Here is a 27,364-nt window from a genome sequence, read left to right as displayed (position 1 = left end):
AGTTTGTGTGTTTGTGTGTGTGTGTGTGTGTGCGTGTGTGTGTGTGTGTTCGAGTGTGTGTCGTTAACACGTACTTATATATACTTCGCCTGGGTTGAAGTTTGATGACTTTAAAAAGAATTTGAAAAAACATTTATTTTCGTTATAAATAATATATATTTATTAGAAATGATTAAACCATTCATTAATTTTATTATTTTACTGAGATTTTTGTTTCATTTAAATTTAAGCGCTTTATAAATTTACGATAATAACGTTTATAGTCTCCATCCATCTGTATCTAATATGATAATGATAATAAAAATACACTACAGGTAACATACACTGTTATACACCTGTGTGCTGTTGTGCGTGTGTGTGTGTGTGTATGCGTGTGCGTGCGTGTGTACGTGTGAATTGAATTCGGATCTTCATTAGTATTTTAATTTCATTTGAAGAGCGTTTTGAAGACTTCAAGAAGAGAAGAAAGAGAGAAGATTAACTTTTAATAGTCTTAATTTTTTATTTATTTAAAAAAAAATGTAAACTTTTTCTATTGGAAATTTAGGAGAAGAATAACAACTAAAAAATAGAATTTTTTAAAAACACATACGAATAATTTTTTTAAAATAAATTTGTAATAAAATAAACCTAACGATGGCTATTATATGGAAGATTTCATTCTACTCGCTACTGCTGCTGCTGCTGCTGCTACTGATGCCTAGCTTCTACTACCACCACCCCACCATCAGTTAGTTACTACTTTGATTCATTTTTTCATTAATTTTAACTAAATTTATTCTTATGATAATACCACCACTGCTACTACTACTACTACTACTACTACTACTACTACTACTACTACTACTACTACTACTACTACTACCACTACTACTACTACTACCACTACCACCACTACTACTACTACTACTACTACTACTACTACTACTACTACTACTAATAATAATAATAATAATAATAACAATAATAATAATAATAAAAGTAATAATGATGATGATGATGATAATATGAGAATAATAATAATGACAATAAAAATCATTTATATAGCGCGTAGATGGCGTTTTATGTCAACTTTCCGCAAGCACGCACTAGAAGACGCTTTGCAAACGCGCGCGACATGTGGCGGATCACTATACAATCAAACCCAATCACAAGCGCTCTACCACTGAGCCATCCTGTCGTCAAGTGGTAACAACACCAACGAAAATAACAAAAAAATTAAGGATAATGATGAAAAATTACATAATGGTTGTGACATGATGACCGATGATGATGATGATAATGATGATGGTGGTGGTGGTGATGATGATGATGATGATGAAAATATTAATAATAATAAAAATATAAACACAATGTATAATAATAATATATAATAATAAATAATAAATAATAATATAACATACTTAGCATAACAATAATTCAATGACTCATACTGCTAAACAGCTGACATCAATGAATAACATGACATGACGGTAAGATACGATTAATGTTGTAGAGTATGACGTCATCGTTACGTGATTACATTACTTATGAAGTTGACATTAACATTAATGACATTAACGATGACGACAAGAGCACGATAGCAATAATGATAATTAGATGAACGTCAGCAATGTCGTGATTATATACATTAACGTTAAAGTTGACTTGAATTATAATGACATTAACAATAATATTAACAATAAAAATATCAAAACATTAATATAGAAACGAGAAATTAATAATAACATTAACAATAAAAATATCAAAACATTAATATAGAAAACATTTAGCAACAACGTACAACCTAACAGTAACTATAACAATGACATCAATAACATTAGCAATAAGACCGCTTTATCAATAATTCTTATCATTAGACACGTATCACTTATCACAAGATTTCGACCAAGATATGAATCTTCTGACATCAGCTATAACATTAATGAAAGGAACGAATGACATTAACGTTGCATTAATAACATTAAAAAAAAGTTTAAACATTAACCCTAATAACTTCGCAATCGTAATAATAATGCGGATGCGATGAATTATCATCAAATTAATTAGACCAATGCATCGTACACACACAAAAACTCATTCACTACACACACACACAGACATACACACACACAGACATACACACACACACACACACAGACATACACAGACATACACACACGCATACGCTTATATATAATGCATATTTATATTTACAGAAAAACACGTATAACATTACGCACATATAAAATATTACCACACACACATACACACGCACACACACGCACACACACATGATCGCATGAACTATCTGCCAATCAATAAATAATTTAAGCTCCATTTACGAACATATCCTTCTTTCTAGCCTATGGTTCCACGTTCTCAAATTCCCTGAATATTCAGACGACGTTCATTGCAGTGTCACTTATTCATCTATTAATTATATCCGTTTGTTTGTTGTTCATTCGTTCGTTTGTTCGTTCGTTCGTTCGTTCGTTTGTTTGTTTGTTTGTTTGTTAGCCCATCTGTTTGTTAACACGTTCATTAATTAACATCAGTTCGTTTTATAGTCATTTATTATTTGTTTGTTCAGCTCTTTGATCGTTCATCTATTCGTTCGCTCATAAGTTCATATTTTTTATCACTTGATTGTTCTTTCTTTGTTCGTTGGTTTCTATCGGTTCGTTGAGCTGTTGTTCGTCGTTGTTTTATTTGTGAATCGTCGATAAAGTTATTTATTATTATTGCTTGATTTAATTTCCTTGTTGATTTCATTTTATTTCTCTCAATTATTTGAACGATTTCGTTGTTATTCATGAAAAGAACTCAAAGGTCTTTGCTTTATTCATTCATTCACATAGTCATTCATTCATTCATTCATTCATTCATTCATTCATTCATTCATTCATTCATTCATTCATTCATTCATTCATTCATTCATTCATTCATTCATTCATTCATTCATTCATTCACTCACTCACTCATTCATTCATTCACTCACTCATTCATTCACTCATTCATTCACTCACACTCATTCACTCACTCATTCATTCATTATTAATATATTGAGATCGTGAGCTCTTGCGACCTCTCTGTTTATAAGTGTCAGTAATAATAATAATAATAATAATAATAATAATAATAATATTAATAATAATAATAATAACAATAATAATAATAGCAGCAATAAAAAAAACATCAACAATATTTACAGTAATAAACTCAAACATAAGATAACAAAGATGTCTAAATACCTCAAAGATAAGCATATATGTAGATATATAAGCATGAATGTATAATATATATATATATACATACATATATATATATTACACATATACATATACATATAATGTAGAATTATAGGTGTATTTGATACAGGTAAGTGTATACACGCAGACACAAACATACATACACACATGCATTCGCACACACACAAATGTATATACACACATATATTCATATATATATATATATATATATATATATAAATATATTTTAATTTAATTTATATATATATATATTTATATATATATATATATATGAATAATCATTATATATATATGCATAGTATAAATATCGTTGTTAAGCTAGACACGCATAGCCATTTTAAGTTTTTTATTAGTGATCTTAGAAAGTGTTCAATTTATTGATAACTATAATATTTAAAATAATATTAATATTAATAATAATTTGTTAAAAATAATTTAAGATATTTAGTTTAATTAAATATCATTTTTGATGTAGAAGGAAAATCTATAAAAATATTATTTAACGTTTAATTTGTTAATTCGTGTATTGATTGGTTGCTGTAACTGGTTCAATAATTAAACTTAATTAATTGATTATATTAGTCTTAATTAGGTTTCTATATATAATTAATTTGCCTCAAATAAATTTGATTGCTGACTACTAAATAATTATAAATAAAGGTATGTACATATGTATGCTATGTTTTTATATGGTAAAATTTAATTAACTTAACTATCATCGTCGATATTATTTCTCCCCCACTCTCTCTCTCTCTCTCTCTCTCTCTCTCTTCTCTCTTTCTTTCTCCTTTTCTTTCTCTCTCTTTCTCTCTCTAATATATTTATTATCACCATGATGAAATACATCGTTACTTATACGGTGCATATTGGAATTTTGTCGATTTTTTAATATCAATCACTATCATTAGAAACAAACAAACAAACACACAAAGAATCAAGCAAACATACAAACAAATATATATACAAACAAATATATATACAAACAAATATACATACAAACAAATTTACATGCAAAACAAATATACATACAAACAAATATGCATACAAACAAATATACATACAAACAAATATACTTACAAAAAACCTAGCCTAATGAAAGATGAAAACCTAAAATAACACCGAAATAATTTCACTTTAAACAGCACTAGCCTGCCTTTCAAAACCGGATAGTACTCCAACAACTACAATGTCTCCGTTTCTTCCAGCGACCACCACTTCCAGAGGCGAGACTCTTTGCACGGAGCAAGAAAAGAATATACAAAGTAGGTCACGTCTGTGTGTGCATGAGCGCGCGCGTGTGTGTGTACGTGCGTGTGTGTGTGTACGTGTGTGTGTATGTGTGTGTGTACGTGTGTGTAGTTGCTTACTTTCGCGTGTATGTAGTTGCTTTCTTTCAATCTTAGTATTTTTTTTTCAGTTATTTGATTATGTTTCTTTCTGAAAAATTCTGGTGGCAACTGAAATGAGATGAGAATGTGCGTGTATGCGTGTGTGTGTGTGTGTATGCGTGTGGTGTGTGCGTGTTGTGTGTGCGTATGGTCGAATATCCTTTTACATGGTGTGTGCATGTGGTGTGTGCGTGTGCGTTTTACTACCATATTGTTTCTATTTCTGTGTTATTTGTTTAATCGATTTTTAAACTTTTTTTCGACGATAGGGGATTGCTTACGTTAAATTACTGTTTTAATTTTTTAGTATTTTATTATTATTATTATTGTTTGTATTTATTATTATTATTATTATTATTGTTATTATTATTATTATTATTATTATTATTATTTGATCTTTATCGACTAAACGTTTGCCTCTGTGTGTTTTTTTTGTTACATTATGTTATTTAAATCAACTTCGTATAAATTATAACGTTATTAGCTTCCATTATTATTATTTTTCTTACTCTTGTTGGTAGTAGTAGTAGTAGTAGTAGTAGTGGTAGTAGTAGTAGTAGTAGTAGTAGTAGTAGTAGTAGTAGTGGTAGTAGTAATAGTAGTAGTAATAGTATTGGTAGTAATAGTTGTAGTATTAGTAGTTGTAGTAGTAGTAGTAGTAATAGTAGTAGTAATAGTATTGGTAGTAGTTGTAGTAGTAGTAGTAGTAGTTGTTGTTGTAGTAGTAGTAGTAGTTGTAGTAGTAGTAGTGGTAGTAGTAGTGGTAGTAGTAAAAGTAGTAGTAATAGTATTGGTAGTAGTAGTTGTGTAGTAACAGTTGTAGTAGTAGTAGTAGTGTAGTATTATTATTATTATTATTATTAGTAGTAGTAGTAGTAGTAGTAGTACTTAATTCAATCGTCCACTATTGATGATCTACATTCGTCGCGTAGTCATTATATTTTCAATAGCCATGTTATTATTAATTAACATAATTTTATAAGCTGTTTTAAATGTAATGCATGTAAATGAATTCATTCGTTTATTCATTCATTCGTTTATTAATTCTTTTGTTTGTTCGTTCGTTCGTTCGTTTGTTCGTTCATTCATTCACAATTTTACTCACCAATCTATAAATAAATTGAGTTTTATAATAGTCTAGCCATACAATAGCTAAGTCTAAGTCAGTCAAACCGTAATTAGTTGAACAAAACAACTGTTTCTAACATTTTTCATTCATTCATTCATTCATTCATTCATTCATTCATTCATTCATTCATTCATTCATTCATTCATTCATTCATTCATTCATTCATTCGTTCACTAATTCATTCACTCATTCATTCATACTGCCGATATTTATTATTATTATTTTTATAAGTAGCTGTAGAAGTAGTAGTGGCAGTATTTTTTAAAATTATTTTCACTACTTGTGACGAGCCTAACAAAGGCTAATTTTTAATTAATTAGAATTAAATCAATTAAAATTAAATTAATAAGGCAGTTCCTTCCTCCAACCACTAATTATTTGGTTAATTTGCTGAAAGATAATACTAATACTAATATTTAGAGTCAGCTGATTGGATTAAATGTGAGAAGCTGTTTACAAATCCATTGAATTTAATTTAATAAACTTTTGACTCTCAATATAAATAGAGTAGCAAAAATTATGATCTATAATAATAATAATTATTTGATTGGCGGATTATTATTTTTATTAATATTTAAATTATTATTTGTAAATATTACCACCCAAAAATCGGTTATTTAAATAATTATAACGCGGGTGTGGATGGTTTATACTTCAATTAAACAACACTTAATTGCACCGATTAGGATACCCATGTTTAACACATTCTTCGGCATAGCAAATCAAAACTTCATGGCACATACGCATGTATGCTTGAATGTATGCTTGTATAAGAAAATAATTAATAATAATAGTAAAATAATAATTATTATTATTTATGACAAAAATTATTATTATTACTCTCAAATAATGGTAATAAAAATTAATATGATTACATTTTCTAACGAATATGTTTAAAAAATTTTTTTTCATTGTCCGTTAGTCATGGTCAATTGTGTGTGTCTGTGTGTGTGTGTGTGTGTGCGTGTGTGCATAATTATATTACATAAAAAATTATGATAATTTAATTGTCATAATTATTATTAATAATATTATTACATTTTTTAAATTCAAGAGTGTTTGAACGGAGCAACGTGCAAGGTGTCTCTAACCAGCAATGGAGGTAGAACTCTATATTGCCAGTTAGTTAGTGTGTGTATGCATGCATATGTATGTGTATGTGTATGTTCGTTTGTTTGTTTCTGCGTACGTACGTACGTATGTGTGTGTATGTCGCGCTATTCACGTTAGCACACACGTACACACACACACACACACACACACAGACATACACACGAACCCACAAACACAAATACACGCACTAACATACACACACACAAACATGAACACACTCATACAAATTATTTAGATGCCTGTCTGGATACGAAGGGGTACGATGCGAATTACAGAGTTCACCTTTATTTCGTTAGTAACAGCCATTGTCTATTTGTTCCTTGTTTTTCGCCTTCGTGGTTGTTGTATTTCTCCTTCCATTTTCTATTTCTCGTCGTTGCCATTGTGTGTTTTTATGTTGTTGTTATCATCGTTGTTATTATTCTCTTGTTGTTTTACTAGTTTAAGTTGACTCATGACAACAGTTTTCAAGTCATTTCAAAATAACTTCATTGCTATAAAACTTAAATAAATTAGTTTATCAGCAAATTGTGCTAACTCCAGTTATGGTATTAATAACTTCTAGACGAGTATTTTACCGTTACTACTATCTTTAAAGCCAATCAGCATCAAAGGATATATTTAATAATGCTGACAATAACAATAATAACTATTATTAGAAATAATATCTATCATAATTATATCCATAATTTGAACTTGAGAGAATGAAAGAAGTTTCATTTAATCAGGTAACACTAAAAAAATGGCGAACCGAACAGTACAAGTATGCTTGGAATTTTCCAAATATTTCAACTTTATTCATGCTACTACTTCATGCTACTTCATACTACTTCATACTACTTCATACTACTTCATACTACTATATTCTACTTTAACAAATTTCGCAAGAAAATTTATTACTACTATAACGGCTAACTACTACTCTACCTACTGCTTCTACTACTACTACTTTTACTGACAATACTACTACTGCAGTTGCTACTACTACTACTACTACTACTACTACTACTACTACTACTACTACTAATACTGTTTGCAACGTTAAGGCAGCTGTAAAATAATAATAAAAATAGCATTAAAATAATAACAAAAGCATTAATAATAGTGAAAATAATAATAATAACAATAGTAATAATAACAACAAACCAAGCGTCATACACATTGCGTATGTTAGGCGGGGATCTCTTTGTATTCGAACCCAGTCATAGCAATAGCAAGACCAGGTGTCTTTAACCGTTGAGCCATCACGTCGCCCATATAGTATCGTTATCGATCGTTTCGGTATAGTATCGTTATATGTGGATAGGAATCACTTTTTTTCGTTTTTAAATCAACCTATTGACTAATCAACTGTTACGATACAATACGATATATTTGATTTGCTTCAAAAATAAGAAAATAAGACAGGATGACCATGATCAAGTTATCAGGTAACTTATCTAGCATGGCCACCTTACAAACAGTTTTAAAAAAATAAAATTTGAACTAAAAATTTCGTAAAAGTGAAATAATAATGTTCAGGAACTAAAATTGTTTTACGAATAATCCACTATATCCTTAAAAGTTAAAAATCAACTAACTACTCAAACCATCCACCAATCGACCGACCAACCAACCAACGAACCAACCAACCGACCAACCAAACAATCACACACAGGTTCGTCAATGGCAGGAGCACTAGACGCCCCAGTTATTGTTGGGATCGTTGCTGGTGTCATCGTCCTCTTAATCCTTACATCCACAATCATCTTCCTCATCGTAAAGTATGCTCAATTATTATTATTATTATATACTTATAAAATGATTCCTCTATTATGTGTGTAATAGTAATAACAATTAGCAATACAGTCTCATTATAATATCAGTTTATATGTTGTGTAACTGCGTTGGTATGTATTATTTTTTCAACAGTTAAGTGATCACGAGACATCATTTAGTTAAGGGTGGCCTGCACAAGTGGACTTACTTAATTTTATCTCCTGACTTTTTTTGTGGAATAAAATTTAAAAAAAAGTTTTGGTAAGACAACATTCGAGACAAGCAGGTCGTCTCGAAATAGCGAAGCGAGACGTGACACTTCTACTGTCTGAGCTAACCCTTCGAGCTATGATGTCACAGACGTTATCATTTATTACAAAAAGTAAAGTAATGTCATTTGAAAATTAAAACAGCAAAACGTTTGACGTAAATTTATACAGGAAAATGAGGAAGGATAGCAGGCCGCAACTGGACTACGCCCTTGAACCATCACATCAAGAGTTTCCGCCTCTCAAGAAACCCGCACCGTCATCCAATGTTAGCAACCTTCATAAAATTATATTCTACTATAGGATTTGAAGCACTATATAAATTATTTTTGATGAAAAGTTTTTGAAATATGTTTCTTTAATATGTATATATATAAGAAGTGTTGGGTATAATTATTTCTGCCGAAGATATAATTTCTAGAAGTTACGAAGAAATTTTTAAATTACTTTGCTAGAAACATCTTGTAACGTTAACTTGCTTATGTATTATTTTTTAATTGAAAATGTTGTAAACGATTTTGGGTAATCCTCTTTTAAGGGCTTGGCATACCTTCAATTACCTTACATTTGGCATACCTACTTGTAAAATAACTTAAACGAGGCATAGGAGGTATGAAATATGGAATTTTATCCAAAATAAATGCTAACAAGACATCAGCCTAAATTTGTTTCATTAATAAGGCGCTTGAAAACATGCTTGAGTCTTGAAAGAAAATTATTTTTCATTTTATTTCCAAACTCAGCTGAGGGATGATCCCATGCTATTATTAGCCGTCACAGTGTTTGTATGAGACAAGTTATATGGATGCTTCCAGAGTTTTTATCATTATTTATTATTATTATTTATTTATTATTATTATTTATTATTATTATTGTTATCGCTATTATTGTCATCGTCTTGTTAATGTTATTACTAATATCAAACAATTATCACATTTCCCACTTTTGCTTATTCAGTCAAAGTATTGCAATTTGATGTGTTCATGAGAATTTTTTATTTAATTAATTTATTTCCTAACGGGTTGTAGACATTAGCTTTTATTTATGTTGTTCATGACATTAATGAATTTTTCTTTTTCAAGTTTGTGAATGAAGTTTAATTTAATTTAACGTTATGGTATTAAAGTTAAACTAACAGAAATAGCATTAAATATTATTACAATTACAGTATTTAATTTTTTATCAATTTTAAAATTGACAAATTTTGAAAAAATTGCAAGTGTCTTTATGCTTTCTTATAAATATCGAATTTTTAGCTTATAAAAAAGAATTATTGAGTAAGTCTGCGCTAGAAAAATAGATATCAAATAAATGGACGGATGAATAATCCAACATTTGAAATCAACAAAAGTGTTTGCGTAGATAAATATAAGTGTTTTTATGACGTAATTGTTTACATAGATAAAGTTGAATTTGTTTACATAGACACACGAATTTTGTACATATTTAAATTTGAAAGTGTTTGCATAATTGTCTATTCTTTGCTTAGTGAAGTGTTTTATTTTTAGAACTAACTGGCGCGAGTTTATTAATATTAACATATTATATATATATATATAGTGAGCATTTGTGTGGTGCGTCTGACATTTGAAAAACATAAAATAATGCTTCTAATAATAGAATTTATTTAAATTTCAAACCACGGAACTTGCAGTATGCAATATCAAGAGGCATGACAAACTATGGCTCCCCGTACGAGAGAAGCATCGTCAACCAAGGTTTCATTCCAGACGATTACATACCTACAACAAAAACTACAACTGCACAACCTACAAAATCAAACATTTATGACAATAACAACAGCAACAACCATAATAATAATAATAAAAATAATAATAATAATAATAATGATAATAAAAAATCCAAACCAACAAAATCAACAACCACTTCTGCTAGCCACAAAACTAGCGCCTCGCCAACTCAACTTTTCACAATATCAGATGGTTCTGGAACGAGGAGGAGCGGTGTGATCATTACCGACGACGCAACAGACCGGGCTTCAAATGCATCCTCACGACCGACCTCAGGTGCCGGCTCTTTGCACTACACTTCCGGCTTGACGTCGCTACATGTCGCTCCGGTTGCTTATAAGGAGACGACACTTTAAATCGAAGCTGTTGATAATTAGCATTTCGTTGATTTACCGGCGTGTCGGGGTAGGCTGAAGATGGTATTGATATCTGGTATTGCGTATTTGCATCGCCTGTTGGTGTATTTTAATGGTATTTAAACTGGAAAAGCATTCGGCGAGTACGGAGAGAAAATATTTTCTGTTGCGTATGGAAAACATTTAGTTTAATCCTGCTTGTGACTTGAACATATGGGAAAAATATAACGGTAATAATATTTGTGGTAGTAAAAGAAGTAATAGCAGTAGAGAAGTAGTACTAGCGATAGAAGCACAGGCTGTAAAAGTAATAGGTCGGGTAGTTTTACTACTAACAGGTAATTTAATGGTAGTAATCATATTCATAGCTGATGCCTATGTTTGGGCGTGGGTATACTAGTATTGTAGTATTAGAAATAGAGAAGTAGCTGCAGTAACGGCATAGTATAGTAGTAGTAATAGTATTTGTGATAGTGTTAGTAATAGCTGTAGTAATTGTATTAGAAGATGAATTAACGATAGAAAGTGAAATTAAAGTTGAAGTGAAAATTTTGGCAAAAATTGGTGAATAATAGTAATATTCATGTTTTCCATTTTTTCAAACTCAGTCTACCACTGATACAGAAAATACTTCTACTTACTATCACGACCAACACTATTACTACTACTACTATGACCACTACTACTGCTACTAGTACTACTACTACTACTACTACTACTACTACTACTACTACTACTACTACTACTACTACTACTACTACTACTACTACTATTACTACTACTGCTGCTGCTGCTATTACTACTACTGCTGCTGCTGCTACTACTACTACTACTGTTTTTTAATTACCAATTTTGTAATTAGTTTTTAATACCATTATAATAATTTTTATCCAAAGGATTACCTAATTTTATTTATTTAATATTTTTAATATTTCGAGAAAAATTTTATACGGTTTTATCATCGTAAATATTTTAAATTAAATGTTTAAAAAGTTGAAATATTCATGTTGGTATGTATGTGAAATTGTTGACGATCGTTGATTTTTTTTCATTATGATGATGATGAAGATTATAATGATGGTGGACATGTTGATGATGGTGAACATGATGATGATGATGATGATGATGATGATGATGATGATGATGATGATTGTGATCGGTCAATCAGTTATTGAATGAATAAATGAACGAATAAAGGAATGAATGAAGAAAGGAATAAATGAATGAAGGAAGGAATGATTTACAAAAGAATGAATGAGTAAATGGGCTGTTAAAATAGTGAAATTATAGGTGATAAATAACTAATGAAGAAATGAATGAATGAACGAATAACTGAATGAATGAATAATGGAAGAATGTATGAACGGATAGAAGAGTGAACAAATGAATGAATTGAATGATAGAATGAACGAACAAACGAACGAACGAACGAATGAACTAAATGGTTTCATAATGATTGTTGTTACATTTTTATTCGACCATGATATTTTTTATATTTATGTTCTTAACAGTTTTAGAATTATAGAAAAAATACTACACACACACACATCACACATCACACACACACACACACGCATATATATATATATATATATATATATATATATATATATATATATATATATATATGTATATGTATATATATATAAGATTGAGATTGTCAGAAATGCAATTATTGATGAAAATCACAGCATGTTCCGCTGATCGTAAATCATTTTCAAGTTTCTTGAGTTTGAAGGCAAACTTTTTATTTATTGATATTTCAAGCATGATAGAACATTTAGGCACATTTACCAATAATACATTTGAACGAGTATATTAGATGGCTATGATCCATTATCGAATATGGCTTACTAGTGCGGTTGTCCCAGTCTTTTGGTTTGCGTAGTATGTTCCTAGTTAAATACTAACGCTGTCTATTATTATTCTTTAAAAAATTAGAATCTGACGGACGCAGAAACTGTTACAGCATGCAAGGTAATAGTATGAAATGGTTATGAAAAAAGAAAATGTTTAAGCATGAAAGGTGTAGAAAATAAAATAGAGTAATGGTTTAAAAAGGTAAATAAATAAAGTAATTTATTAATGGACTAGTTAACGTTTTAGTGAGTTAGTGAGGTGACCAATAAGAAAAAAGAAAACTGAATCTAGTAAATGATAGAGTTTTATTGAGAGCTTATATGTTTAAGGTGTCTTGTGAGGAAGGTCTTTTCCTGATATGTTGACTGAGTGACGACTTGATAGTTACGCTTGCGTTGACGAAGGTTGTGTGTAGTAGTTTTGATTGGCGGTAGTAGAGGATGGGTGACGTACGTGGTTGTTGTTGTTTTCAACTTTCTTCGACAGTCTTAAATCGAGTGTGTTGAATGATTGAGTGACGGGAGGATATGATGCAGGTAGTTGAGGCGAATTAGATTTTTGATGAGAGACTGTAGTTGTTGAAGTTGTTTTCGTTTGTTGCTTGAACGTTATTTTTATGATTATCTTTTCATGATTTTTTCATCATGTTCAACAGCAATATTGGTAAGTGTGGGAGCCACAATTCTGAATATATTAGTATGACGACGACCAAGCTGTCGAGAAGACTCACGATGCACGTACAAACTGGCATTATGATGAATCACACGAAGACCGTAATAACTAATTAAATGACTGTTAAATATTCACGGTGAACAAACAAAGAATTAACGTTGTAGAAACACAGTATATATGTTATACTTGAGCATTTGGCCACATACACAACGTATCAATTCGAACGCCGAAGATGGCATCGGAATACGGAAAAAACTTTTCTTGTCCCATCATGCTTAAAATAAAAAAAAATTTGGCTATGAACTCAAGAAACTTGAAAAAGGATTGAACAGGGAGCTAAAAAACGCGGAACGTGCTGTGATTTTTATCAATACATATATAAATATATATATATACACACACAAAAATACACACATATATACATAAACACACAAACAACAAACACACAACACACACAATAGCCTACACTGTACTGTACATAGAGTTACTTACTTTTCCATATCGATATAAGCTTAGACTTGAACAATTAATTTTATTTATTCGTCCATTATTTTATTTTATTATTTATATAAATAAAAATAAACTTCGTTGACTAATTAAATTAGTTTTTAATGTATATATAAATCTATACTACGTATGCCATTTATTAATATTAATGTGTATATATGTATTTATATATTATATCATATATTCACACCACACACACCCATATATATATATATATATATATATATATATATAGGTATGTGTGTGTACATGTCAGTGTGTGTGTACGTCCACTGATATGTAAACGTGTCTAATAAACAGCCATGCCTAAGCAAGTGCCCTGCTTGTATGCAAATGCTCGTACACACAACACACATATATATGCGTAAATATATTAACTTTTAAACCGACGCCTTAACTTAATACATACATACAATAACCATTTTAACTTTTAAATTAATGATAAAATTACGCAAACAAACACAAACAGATACATGTACAATACACAGAAATGTGAACACACACACACACCACACACACGTAAGCATGCACACATACGCACACGCAGACATACACGTTTCCGCAAAAATAAACTCGCATCACACTCATCACAGCCAAACAATTGCCAGCGTTATTTTCAATTCGGTTTCACCGCTCTTCAGTAAGCATATGAATTTAAGTCTGCCTGTGTGTGTATCTGTGTGTGTGTGTCTGTGTGTGCGTGTGTTATCTGCAGCATGTGAACATCTGTGATGATGACGACGATGAGGATGATTTAGCATAATTAGTTGTTTTAATTTAATTAGTTTATTTTTAATTAATTAGAGATAGCTCATTTAATGAAATAGTTTTGCGCCTAAGAAATGTTCATTTATCATTATTGATTCGTGTACTGTTTATATTACATTACATCATTATATTACAATAATATAAATAATAACAATAATAATATTATTGATTAATAGAAAGAAATATTGTTGTTATCATTTAACATTAATATTACATGCATATTATTACGCTAATTATATTTAAGTTAACGACAAAATAAAATCTATCTATTCGAAAAAATTTCACAGAAATCAATAATTTAAATCACTGAAAAAATAATAAATACGTCTACGAATATAAATAAATATTAACGTAATAACATATTTATAACATATTTTACCATTATATATATATACGGATATATATTTATATAATATATATATAAATTTGTATAACAGATTATTTTGTAAAATTATTAATTTATTATGATAATGTTTTTACGTTTTTAAAAATAAACAATTGGAAAAAAATTGAAAAGTTTCATTCATTTTTCTGTAACAGTCTAAGCCAACCACACACTCACACGCCACACACGCACGCACACAGCATACATTTAATATGTGGGGATCTTTTTGCCTTCGTATCCAGTCACTGCAAAAAATGGCTTGGCATCTTTAACCATTTAGCCATCAAGGCGCCCTCGATAATGTATTGGGGTTATATTTTGGCTGGAAATTTAGATTGTTTATTTCACGGTAAAGATAACAATGTCATTCATTATATATATTTTTAAAATTAGAAAAAGAGTTGTTAAAGGATTGGAGGTTAACAAATTAGTTTTGTTTCGGTGTTAAAAACTTATTAAAAAAAAGGGTTTTCTATTTTCTTGTTAAATGTCCGTGGAATACGTGATTAATTTAGATTTATTTCGAATTTCAAGTAAAAAACCCAGCTATATCCAGTATTCAAATCCAATTATAAGCCAAATGAAGTTTTTTGTTCTTCGTAATGCAGCTCTAACATACACAGAACTGCTTATAACATGTGATTCTCTAATTATAACTGAATCCTCGTACCAAAAAAGCTGCAACGTCCAAACCACACCACGTGACACGTACACACCACACATCCATACTACATTTTTGTACCTATGTATGTGTAAACTACGTCACATAATAAACACATAGCGTATGCTAGTTTTTCTATTTAGGACGAACTGTAATCGAACTAGGTCGTCACGCAATAACAACGCAAGATATGTCACTTTTACTGAATGAGCTAACTCGTCGAACAAATATTTTTCGAGATGTGACATTTTAATTGATTCGCAGTACGGAAAGATTTGTCCCGGGCCGCTATCCTTAAAAGGCAATTAGAAATTAGCTGAGGGCAAGTATAGCAATTTGGAAGAACTTTCAAGTTTTTTGATGTTTCTTTGATGGTAATTAATTATCCATTACGAGTTGTCATGAGATGTGAGATAATTCACGGGAAAATACCAACAGAACTTTTGATTCTTCGTACATCAGAAACTTTTTATTGCGATTTTAGAGTTTTAATTTTGATCAATTCATGCCGTTTATTTTGTGAGCAAACAAAAGTTTAACATGATTGAATTGGGTTAAAAAAGTGACTATAGCTCAATTCTAGTAAGCTAACCTATGGCTTCCGTAAGCCACCGATTTCATCGAACAGAAAACAATTTTTATATTCTAATTAACAAAAATAATTTAATAATACATAATTTTATGTAATAAAATCAAATTATTTAATAAAATTAAATAGAATTACTACATTGTTTTAGCTTGCTCGTTAACTCCCACTCTCATGCAATTTCATAAGTAAGCCAATAAGCCAACAATCCAAGAAAGTCACATAGCCCGATCCACTGCCTGATGTTACGTAATATTCTGAGACTTCGACGAAATGTCTGGAGGTGCTAAGGAGGCCAAAAGATCTACAAAATCGTACAAAAATTTATTCAAAGTTGATCTATCAAAGATAAAATCTGCCAAAAATGTCAGCAGGTCTAATAGTTATGTTGCTAATTGTGGCCATGATGCTGTCACTGGTGATGGTGAAGATGATGTAGGTAGAAGTAATAATAGGACTACTAATACAAGGGACTTTGACGACGGTGATGATGGAGATAATGATTTGAATGAGCTGGTTGGTGTGCATGTGTACAGTCAGAAGGACCTGGAACAAGGTAGTTTTTTTAAAATAAGGAAATTTTATTTTTATTTCATTTATTTATTTTTTAATTATTAATTTTAATTAATCATTCTGATAAATATTGAATGGAATAGATAATAATTGATTCAAAAAATTGTTTTATTTATAACTCTAGGTGTTATATCTCAGGTGAATGAAGCCATATTGGCTGAGGACCAACAGAGAGAGCTTGATTCTATTAATCAGGATTTGGCTGCCATTGAAGAAGACATCAAGTCGGAAAAATATTAATAATAATAATTATTATTATTATTATATATCTATAATAATAATACAACAATAATAATTTACATACATGCATTTTTACTCACTAGTACATGCAAACCAAAGTTATGTTAACTATGTATGCATGTGTAAAACATGTGTTTGAGTGTTTAAACTGTGTATGTGTTAATATATGTGTGTGTTTGTGTGTATGTGTGTGTGTGTGTGTGTGTGTGTGTGTGTGTGTGTGTGTGTGTGTGTGTGTGTGTGTGTGTGTGTGTGTGTGTTACATACACATTACAATTTATTCTAAAAAGATGTGCATCAATTATAACTAATTATTTTCTAATGCTAAAATCAGATCAGGTGAAGTTGAGCTGGCTAGATTAAGATGTGTGCTTAACACACTTTCAACCACCACAAGGGCCACAGCAACGGCAACGACCACAGCAATCACAACAACTACAGCAGCCAATACTTCATCTAGTAGTACCACATCGAGACAGTTGAAACATGAACACATGATGCTAAAGAAACAAATTGAAAATAAGGTTTATTTCATCAGAATGAATAAAAAATTATTCCTGTAAATTTAAACACACATACGCACACACACGCACGCACGCACACGTATATATTCAAATACACACACAGCACATACTAGATACATATATAATAAAAATACATACATGTACCTTTTGTATTATTTAGTGTTTGTTTTCAACTATGTTTAATGTTTGCACATTGCATAATTTTGTATAATTGTGTTTAAATTTTGTATACCTTTGCATACTCTTGTATAATTTTGTTTAAATTTTGTATACTTTTGTATATTTTTGTATGTTATTTCCCAAATTAGGAGCACCAACTGCATACTTTAAATGTCAGGAAAAAATTTTTGACACAGAAATTACTGGATATTAAAACAAGTAATGGTTGTTGTTTTTGTTGTTTGTTGTCTGTCTGTTCATCTGTTTGTTTGTTGGTTGGTTTGTTTTTCAGGGATAGTTGTTTAGTTAGAGTTGTGTTTTTTCTAAATTTTTAAAATTAATTGTATGACAGAATAGTGTGTTTGTTGTTGACAAAATTTGTATGCTTTAAAAAATTTGTATTTGTATGTTTGTATGTTTTATAAAATCTTTTCCAATAGTTCCCCTTTGTTTTTTTTTAACTTTTTGCAACTATAAAATTTTTTTTAGAGTGTATGATATTATTTTCATCGAAATGGCCGTTTCAATCAATCAATCAAAGATTGTTATAACTAATTGTCACTAGGAGTTTTTCATTTGTTTTGTCTTGTTCTCATCCACAGGACAACAGGGCCACCATCATCATCATCAACAACAACACCACCATCACCATCATCATACATCGTCATCACCAGTATTGGCATCATCATCATCTTCCTCGTCGAAGGCAGCAACATCTGGAAGTTTGTTGTTGAATAACAACGAGAAGAGAAGACGCAATGATGATTGTGATAATGATAATGATGATAATTATAATGGTAATGATGGTGGTTGTGATGATGATGGTCATACAGCTAAGAGGTCCCAAATTAAACCAAGAAAGTATAAAAAAGATTGCAGAAGTAAAAGTTTTCGTGTTATAAATGATGAGGAGGATGACGATGATGATTTAAGCAAACCATTTGGTGATAATAATAATAATAATAATGATGATGATGACGAAGACTACAGTTATGATGATGGAGAAGAAGACTGGGAAACTGATGATGATCTTGGATGTGAGTAAATGACGTCTTCGTAGTCACCTCATCATCATCCTCATCATCATCCTCGTCATCATCTTCGTCATCATCTTCATCATCATTCTCATCATCGTCGTCATCATTTTCGTCATCATCAGCTTCATTGTAGAAGCGGCAATACTAATGCTACTATTACTAATAGTTGTAGTGGAAGAAGCAGCAGCAGCAGCAGTAGTAGTAGTAGTAGTAGTAGTAGTAGGGCAGTCTTATTATCATCATCTCCATCATCATGGTCATTGTCATCATTCTTATCAGGCCTTCTAACCATCATTGCTTTTACATCACTTTTAAGATGTAATTTCTAGGGAAAGAAAGAGAGATAAGAAGATTGGAAAGAGGAAGGCGAATGGAAGGAAAAAACTGAAAAAGAATGATGATGACGACAACTGCAACAACAAAGACAACAACAACAATGATAATAATAGTAATAATAATAATAATAATGATATTACTACTACTAATAATAATAATGATAATAATGATAATAATAAAGATGATATTGATGATGATTTTGAAGGAGACTGGTCTGAAGAAATGTTTTATAAGAGAATCAGGTATATTCATTAAATCAGATATTTGTACTTATCAGCGTAAATTTTTTTTGAAGTTAACTATAATTAGCTATTAATTATAACTAATAAATTAACTAATTAAATATAATTGGTTAGTAATTTTAATTAATTGAAACTAGATCTTGAAATTTTAAAGTTTTTCAGTTTTTTTTTAATGAAATGAAAATTTTTTCGTCAATTCATTTACAGAGGGAAAAATTTGGATGTGGTTGTTGGCGTTACTGACGATGGGGATAAAGACGTTGGATGTGATTTCAGGATATCTTCCAAGTTTTGGCAGAAGCTATTTGCGTTAGTGGCTGCATGACACATGAATGTGTGGATGAAGGATTTGTGGGTTTGGGATTTTTAAACGATTTCAAGATTGTGAAAATTTATCTGGGTGATAATTTTAAATTCTTCATTCAATCATCATTTTCTCCTTCTTTTTCATTATCTCCTCCTTCTTCTTCTTCTTCTTCACCGTCAACATGTTTACTTCTTCCTCTTCTTCATCACCATCATCTTCATGATCATCTTCAATAGCTACCAGAGACTGGGTGTTCGGTGGTTAAGGGAGCTCCACGTTCAGCAAGTTGGTGGGATCGTTGGGGACGAGATGGGACTAGGGAAGACTATCCAGCTGATTGGCTGGTTGAGTGCTCTGCAGAGGAGTCGAATCGTCGATCGATCTATGATTCCTAGGTTTTGTTTTATGTATCTTTGCTTATTTTTAATCGTTTTTTGTTGTAAATCAACCAACCAATCAAATTACAACTCAGTCAACTAACCAACCAATTACCAATCAATCAATTAAATTACAACTCTATCAACCAATCAAATGACAACTCAACCAATCAACCAATCAAATGACCGCTCAACCAATCAACCAATCAGCTACGAGGGATTAGGACCTTGCCTAATAGTCAGTCCTGCAACTGTGATGAAACAGTGGATTAAGGAATTGCTAAAGTGGACCCCTCACTTCAGATGTGTGCTCGTTCACTCGTTCTCCAAACGCGAAGATCGGAAACATGTGAGTTCGTGGTTGTGTGCGTGCGTGTGAGTGTGTGTGAGTGTGTGACAATGGTAAGGATTATGATGATGACGATGATGATGATGATGACGCGGTCATATTGTAATTATAACATTGAGAGTTATGCACACACACACACGCACATACATACACACACACACACACACGCACACACACACACAAATACACACAACAACCGACCAACAGTCTAGACTACTGGCTTCGATCTTCAAACGTCACACACCACAAGCACAAGAACGCGGACGCCAGCAGCAACCACAACAGCCACCTCTTCATTCGACCATTGTCGTCTCCAGCTACAACTTCATTCTCCGAAACTGTGACACCTTCTTGAAACACCCCTGGCATTATGTTGTCCTTGATGAGGGGCACAAGGTCAGAAACCCCGATGCCAAAATCACCCTCGTCTGTAAACAGGTTACGAGAAAATTAGTTTTCTTATTTAGTTTTTTGTTTGTTATATTGTTTTTTTCAATGTCATCAGCATCGTCATCGTCCTCATCATCTTCATCATCTTCATCGTCCTCATTACAGTTCAGAACATGTCATCGAGTCATCTTATCCGGCTCTCCGATACAAAACAACCTTAAAGAATTGTGGTCCTTGTTCGATTTTATCTTTCCTGGGAAGTTAGGTTAGTTTAATTGATCGATTGATTGATGAATAATTTGATTGATTGATTTGTTGGTCTATTGGTTTATGTTTTATGGTTTTGATTGCTAGATAGATTGAATGATTAACCACTTGATTGGTTTGTTTTGTTGGAATCACAAGGAACTTTGCCCGACTTCATGACACATTTCAATGTTCCAATTGTTCAAGGCGGGTATGCCACATCATCAGATATACAGGTAGGTTAATAATGGCAACTAGCCACCACGTTATGTAGTAACCAGTCAACATTCACCTGTCACTATTATAATTGTGTGATGATGACGAACGAGGTGATGATGATGACGAGATGGTGATAAGGTGACGACGATGATGATGACATTAATGTGTGATGAGAGAGGATGTGGCTGGTCCCTATGTTACCGAAATGAAAATAAAACAAAAAAATTGAAGGTATTTTATTAATTACGAAAACCCCAAAGGTGGAAACGGCCCACAGATGCGCCAAAGCCCTGCAGGATACCATAGCCCCCTACCTTTTGAGAAGAACGAAACAACAAGTGGCCAGTGACATCGAACTTCCGTCGAAAAATGAGCAGGTTCTCTTCTGTAGGCTTACCGACCTTCAGAGGGAACTTTACGAGGATTATTTGAAGTCAAAAGATTGCAGGTCCATTCTTGAAGGGCAGTCTTTGGTCAGTTTGGGATTTTGGGGTTTAGGATTTTGTTGCTGTTTTTAATCATCTTTATTGATTTGGTAGGTTATTTCAGGATTTTTTTGTTGTTTTTAATCATCTTTATTGATTGCTTTTAAGTTGGGATAATTCACGGGGTGATATGATATAAGTGCAAAAATGATTTTTTTTAAATTTTTTTTGTGATTAAATTGAAACGCCACATTCTTCCCAGATATTTCCCGGTTTGATCAAACTGAGAAAACTTTGCAACCATCCAGACTTGTGCACCGGCGGTGGAGGTGACGATGACGACGACGACGACGATAAGGCACTTGGCCATGACTCCAACAAAAAAGGTGATTAAGTCGATGATATTATTTATTTATAATAATGATTAGATGATAATTTATAAATTATATATTATAAAAATGATGAAATAATTGCCAGAATGGATCTTGAACCCTGATGAATTTGCAGATTTTAGCTTTAAGAAGGTTGGTAGTTATGGCTTCTGGAAGGATAGTTGTAAGATGGTCGTGCTAAAGTCACTTCTGCCTCTTTGGAAGAAACAACAACACAAGGTTCTACTATTCAGTCAAGGAAGACAAGTTCGTCTGTGTGTTTGTCTGTCCGCCTGTGTGTGTGTCTGTGTCTGTGTGTATATCTGTGTGTGTTTGTTTGTCTTTGTGTGTGTTTGTTTGTCTGTACGTGTGCATGTATCTGTGTGGCTGTCGTTGTTATATATTAATTATTATCGTGTATATTGTTATATTATTTCGTTTTTAATAATATATATCACTTCACATCATATTCTCGATATTATCATTTGATTAGATGTTGGACATCATAGAGCAGTTCATTAAGCAAGAGGGATACACCTACTTACGTATGGATGGCTCCACAACTATTCAATCCAGGCAGAATCTCGTTTCCAAGTTCACTGAGGTTCGTCTTTTGTTGTTTTTTATCTTCTGTTTTGTTGTTTTTTGTGTTGTTGTTGTTGTGTTTACGTTTCGTTGTTGAAGTTTCTTCTTCATTCAGTTGATTGCGATGTTTTCATTTGTGCTATCGACAGATAGGATGGTAATAAAAAAAATTTGTATCTGCCAGGATCCATCGATATATCTGTTCCTATTGACCACTCGCGTTGGAGGGCTTGGCCTCAACCTGGCTGCTGCTAACAGGGTCATCATATTTGACCCAGATTGGAACCCCAGCACTGGTCAGTTTTTATAGAACGATGTTGCTGATTGGTCAGTTTTTTTATAATGTCGTTCGGTTATTGGTAATTTTTTGATTCATCAATTTTGAAGTTCACAAAAGTACACATATACACAATAACATCTATCTACACGCACGCACGCACACACACACACACACACACACACACACACACACACACAAACACACACACAGACACACAGGCCAAAGAGAGGGCATACAGGATTGGTCAGAAGAGTAACGTGACCATCTATCGTCTGCTCACGATGGGTACCATTGAAGAGAAAATGTACCACAGGTATTTATTTATTAAGCGTATTTTCTGGTATATCGTCTAGGAATACCTAGAATAAACCGCAGATTATGATAAAATAACTGCTTCGGTTTGTTTTACCGACAGATTAACTTCTGATTACTTGAAAAATTTCGCACGTCTTCATTCACACACAGACAGATTTTCAAACAGTTCCTCACTAATCGTGTCCTGGACGACCCCAGACAGCAGAGATTTTTCAAGTTCAATGACCTCCATGACCTTTTCACACTCGGCAACGATGACGTAACTGCCGGCACGGAAACAAGCGCCATCTTCGCCGGAACTAGTTCCAGCGTTCGGGCGAAAAGTCTGAAGAGGAAGATGAAAAAGAAAAAAGAACTTAAAGAAAAGAAAAAGATGAAGATGACGATGAAAAGTGAGAGGAAGGTTAAAAGTGGAGAGATTGATGGTAAGGGAGTGGGTGGCTGGAAAAGACGAACTAGAAGTGATACGCAGAAAAAATATGATAAAAATGATGATGCCAGTTACAACAAAACCAACTACAATGATGATGATGATGATGATGATGATAACTTTGATGATGATGATAATGATGAAGAAAATGATGACAACCGTAACGATGACAGCGAAGTTTTAAATAATGGCGACAAGGATGACAATAGTTTTAAATCGCCTACCATCTCCCTTGCTGTTGATGACGTAAAGAAAAATAAAATGATGGAGATGGCTAGGCGATTAAGTGCTATGATTGGTAAGCAGCAACAACCACTACAGCAGCAACAGCAGCCACTACAACCACTACAGCAGCCACTACAACCACTACAGCAGCCACAACAACCACTACAGCCACTACAACCACTACAGCCACCACAAGCACAACAGCCCCTACAACCACTACAGCAGCCACTACAACCACTACAGCAGCCACTACAACTACTACAGCCACCACAGCAACAACCACAACTACAGCAGCTACAAGAACAAGACAAACAACAAAAGATTCGTCACAGAAAACACCATCAACACAGCAGTCATCTTAGACATAAGAAGAAAAAGCATGCTGGTTTGTTATTCTTTCTCATTACAGCCATTTCTTTCGTCATTATTGTGATTTTTTATCACGGTCATTTTTTAACTTTTATTACGGTTAATCTAATCTAATCATCATCATGATCTTATGAAAGCGTCAAAACCACCATTATCATAATCATTATTGTCGTCGCAATCATCATCAACATCATCACTATCATCATCACCATCATCGTTGTCGTCATCAACACAATAATCCTCATCATTATCATCGTCATTCGTCATCATCATTATCATCATCAACATCATCACAATCATCATCAACATTATCATCTTCGTCGTCGTCTTCATCAACACAATAATCCTCATCATTATCATCGTCATTCGTCATCATCATTATCATCATCAACATCAGCTTCATCACAATCAATCATCAGCATCATCATCGTCGTCGTCTTCATCAACACAATAATCCTCATCATTATCATCATCAACATCAGCTTCATCACAATCAATCATCAGCATCATCATCGTCGTCGTCGTCATCATCATCACAGATGAAAAAGACATCACAATGGATGGCCATGTAATTAAAAATTTGGTCAAAATCATTCCAGCCCGCTACACGACCGATGATGGCGATGACGTCACTAGAAAGAGTGATAATAAGAATAAAAATTATAACGAAAAGAGAATTAGTAAACGTTGCGACGATGATGATGATGATTACGTTTTGTCGAAGTTGTTCAAAAAATCAGGTATCATCATTTGTGTATGTTATTATCTATTATCATCACTATACATCACATCTACACACATACTCACACACACAAAAACACACGTACACACACAGACACACACACTCACTCGTACACACACACAGACACACACACACACACACACACACACACAGACGTACACAGCGTCATGCAACACGACCGCATCATGAACCAGTCTCGCCCAGACTACGTGCTCGTGCAACTTGAAGCCATTAAAGTGGCCGAAGAGGCCGTGATGATGTTGAAGCGGTCGCAGGAAAATTGTCGACGCCACTCGTCAGCGACGTCTGGGCGTCTAGACGTCCATCGTCCGACATGGACTGGTAGAAGTGGTGAGGTCGGCGCGCCTGGGAGGTTTGTGGCTGCTGTGGTTACTGTGGTTTTGGCTGCTGTGGTTTTGGCTGCTGTGGTTGTGGCTGCTGTGGTTATGGCTGCTGTGGCTGCTGCTTCGATATCGCGTGGTTGTTTGATTGTGTGATTATTATAATTATTGTTATTCTGTAGGAAGAGGTTTGGAGATAAAAAGTTGGCAAAACCGAAGCCAGTCAACCCATCGTTTCTGTCTTCACCACAAACATCTTCTTCGTTATCATCAACAGTGTCATCATCATCATCACTACCTTCGTCATCATCATCATCAACAGCAACAACATCGACGACAGCTTCATTTTCAGCATTTCTATCATCTACGTCATCGTCGTTATCCTCAAAAACCACTTCCTCCCCCTTACCACCATCATCGAGATCATCATCATCATCGAGATCATCATCGTCGTCATCATCCCTATTGCGCAATGGAAAATTTAACGGAACGGCACTGTTTGATGACGCTATTCGTCACGTGATCAGCGGAATATATGGCGATGGTAGTGATGATGATGGTGGTGGTGGTGATGATGATGACAATAGTAAGACGACGAAGATCATAAACTGTCAAACGGTGAACAAGAATGTGATGCCATCCAGCCAACTACTCTCTCTGCTGAATGCCAGGAACACTTCGCTACGTCCTGCAAGCGCCGATGCAGAAGACGATGACGCTGACAACAACAACAACAATGATAATAATAATAACAACAATAACAACATAAATCTCGCTAGCAACAATCCCAGCAACAATTTAACCAACGACAGCAGTTTCTCAGATGTTTACCGGTCCAAATCAGCCACAGCAATCGGCAGCAGCAGCAGCGCCACTGAGGACCCAGGCCACTTTGGCCTTGAACTTGCCGCCGAGATAAAAAGATTTGTAAACAGAAGCACGTACAGCGACTGCACACATCAGGCGAGTTCCGAGCAACTGGTGAAGTACTTTAAAAATAAAATCCATCCATCCCAGTCGGCCATCTTTAAGGAGATTTTGAAGAGGGTTTGCTCTTTTAAGAAGGTCCAAGGCGTCGGGGTTTTTTATATTAAAAGTGGATTTAAGTCTTGATGACTTAGTGTGTGTTGTGTGTGTGTGTGTGTGTGTGTGTGTGCGCGCGAAATACTAACTGATCTTCATTTAATGCTAATTAACATCCGGAATTTCAACTTATCAATCAATCAATCAATCAATCAATCAATCAATCAATCAATCAATCAATCAATCAATCAATCAATCAATCAATCAATCAATCAATCAACCAACTGTGCTGCTTGCACATTAGTTCGCGCGTTTTATTAATGCTTCACAATTAACATCGATTCTGATCTTAAAGTTGATGACGGCCACTACGTTTTTAATGTCTGCTGATGTCAGTGATGATGTCATTTATAATAATTGTCATGGGATAGTAAGCAACAGCAGCAGCACGAACAGTTTCACGAGATAACTCGACAACAGTTTTACTTCATTTTTTTTCCTTGCTTTCTGCATTTTAAATTCATTTTAGATTCATTCGTACATCTCAGAAGGTTTTATATTGCGATGAAAGAAAATCGAATGATAAATGATGATATTGTTTGTTATTATTTTACTACAAAAAATTCCCCCCCCTCAAAATTGAAACCAATTTCAAAATGTGAATGGTCTCCCAAAATTGAAACTAATTTCAAAATGCGGGTGGTCTTAGGGACGAGGGGGTGGGGGTTGGGGCTCTCTTAGAAGTAGTCCGGACTTCTTCATTTTCAACTCCAAAACGGAGTCAAGAGAACTCTTTGGCGTTACT

General features: G+C 33.0%; 2 protein-coding genes across 2 annotated transcripts; both read left to right on the top strand.

The window, feature by feature from the left end:
* Positions 1–197: 197 nt before the first annotated feature.
* On the top strand, positions 198–11,015 carry HELRODRAFT_190013 (hypothetical protein; the record flags this gene model as incomplete). The annotated part of the gene is made up of 8 exons (XM_009011823.1): positions 198–314; positions 438–730; positions 4,394–4,513; positions 6,823–6,889; positions 7,117–7,172; positions 8,539–8,644; positions 9,080–9,176; positions 10,563–11,015. Exons 2-8 carry the CDS (start codon positions 637–639, stop codon positions 11,013–11,015), a joined length of 993 nt encoding a protein of 330 aa, XP_009010071.1. The 5' UTR covers positions 198–314; positions 438–636.
* A 9,388-nt stretch (positions 11,016–20,403) lies between these two features.
* Positions 20,404–27,149, top strand: HELRODRAFT_108854 (hypothetical protein; the record flags this gene model as incomplete). Its single annotated transcript, XM_009011822.1, has 15 exons — positions 20,404–20,598; positions 20,869–21,036; positions 21,154–21,253; positions 21,394–21,470; positions 21,714–21,926; positions 22,141–22,264; positions 22,386–22,516; positions 22,743–22,853; positions 23,019–23,130; positions 23,325–23,427; positions 23,580–24,240; positions 24,358–24,469; positions 24,993–25,193; positions 25,349–25,568; positions 25,719–27,149. 15 exons carry the CDS (start codon positions 20,404–20,406, stop codon positions 26,647–26,649), a joined length of 3,459 nt encoding a protein of 1,152 aa, XP_009010070.1. The 3' UTR covers positions 26,650–27,149.
* Positions 27,150–27,364: the final 215 nt, after the last annotated feature.

This window comes from Helobdella robusta (assembly GCF_000326865.2).
Source record: "Helobdella robusta unplaced genomic scaffold HELROscaffold_10, whole genome shotgun sequence".
Lineage (NCBI taxonomy): Eukaryota > Metazoa > Annelida > Clitellata > Rhynchobdellida > Glossiphoniidae > Helobdella > Helobdella robusta.
This window is presented reverse-complemented; position numbering and strand designations above follow the sequence as displayed.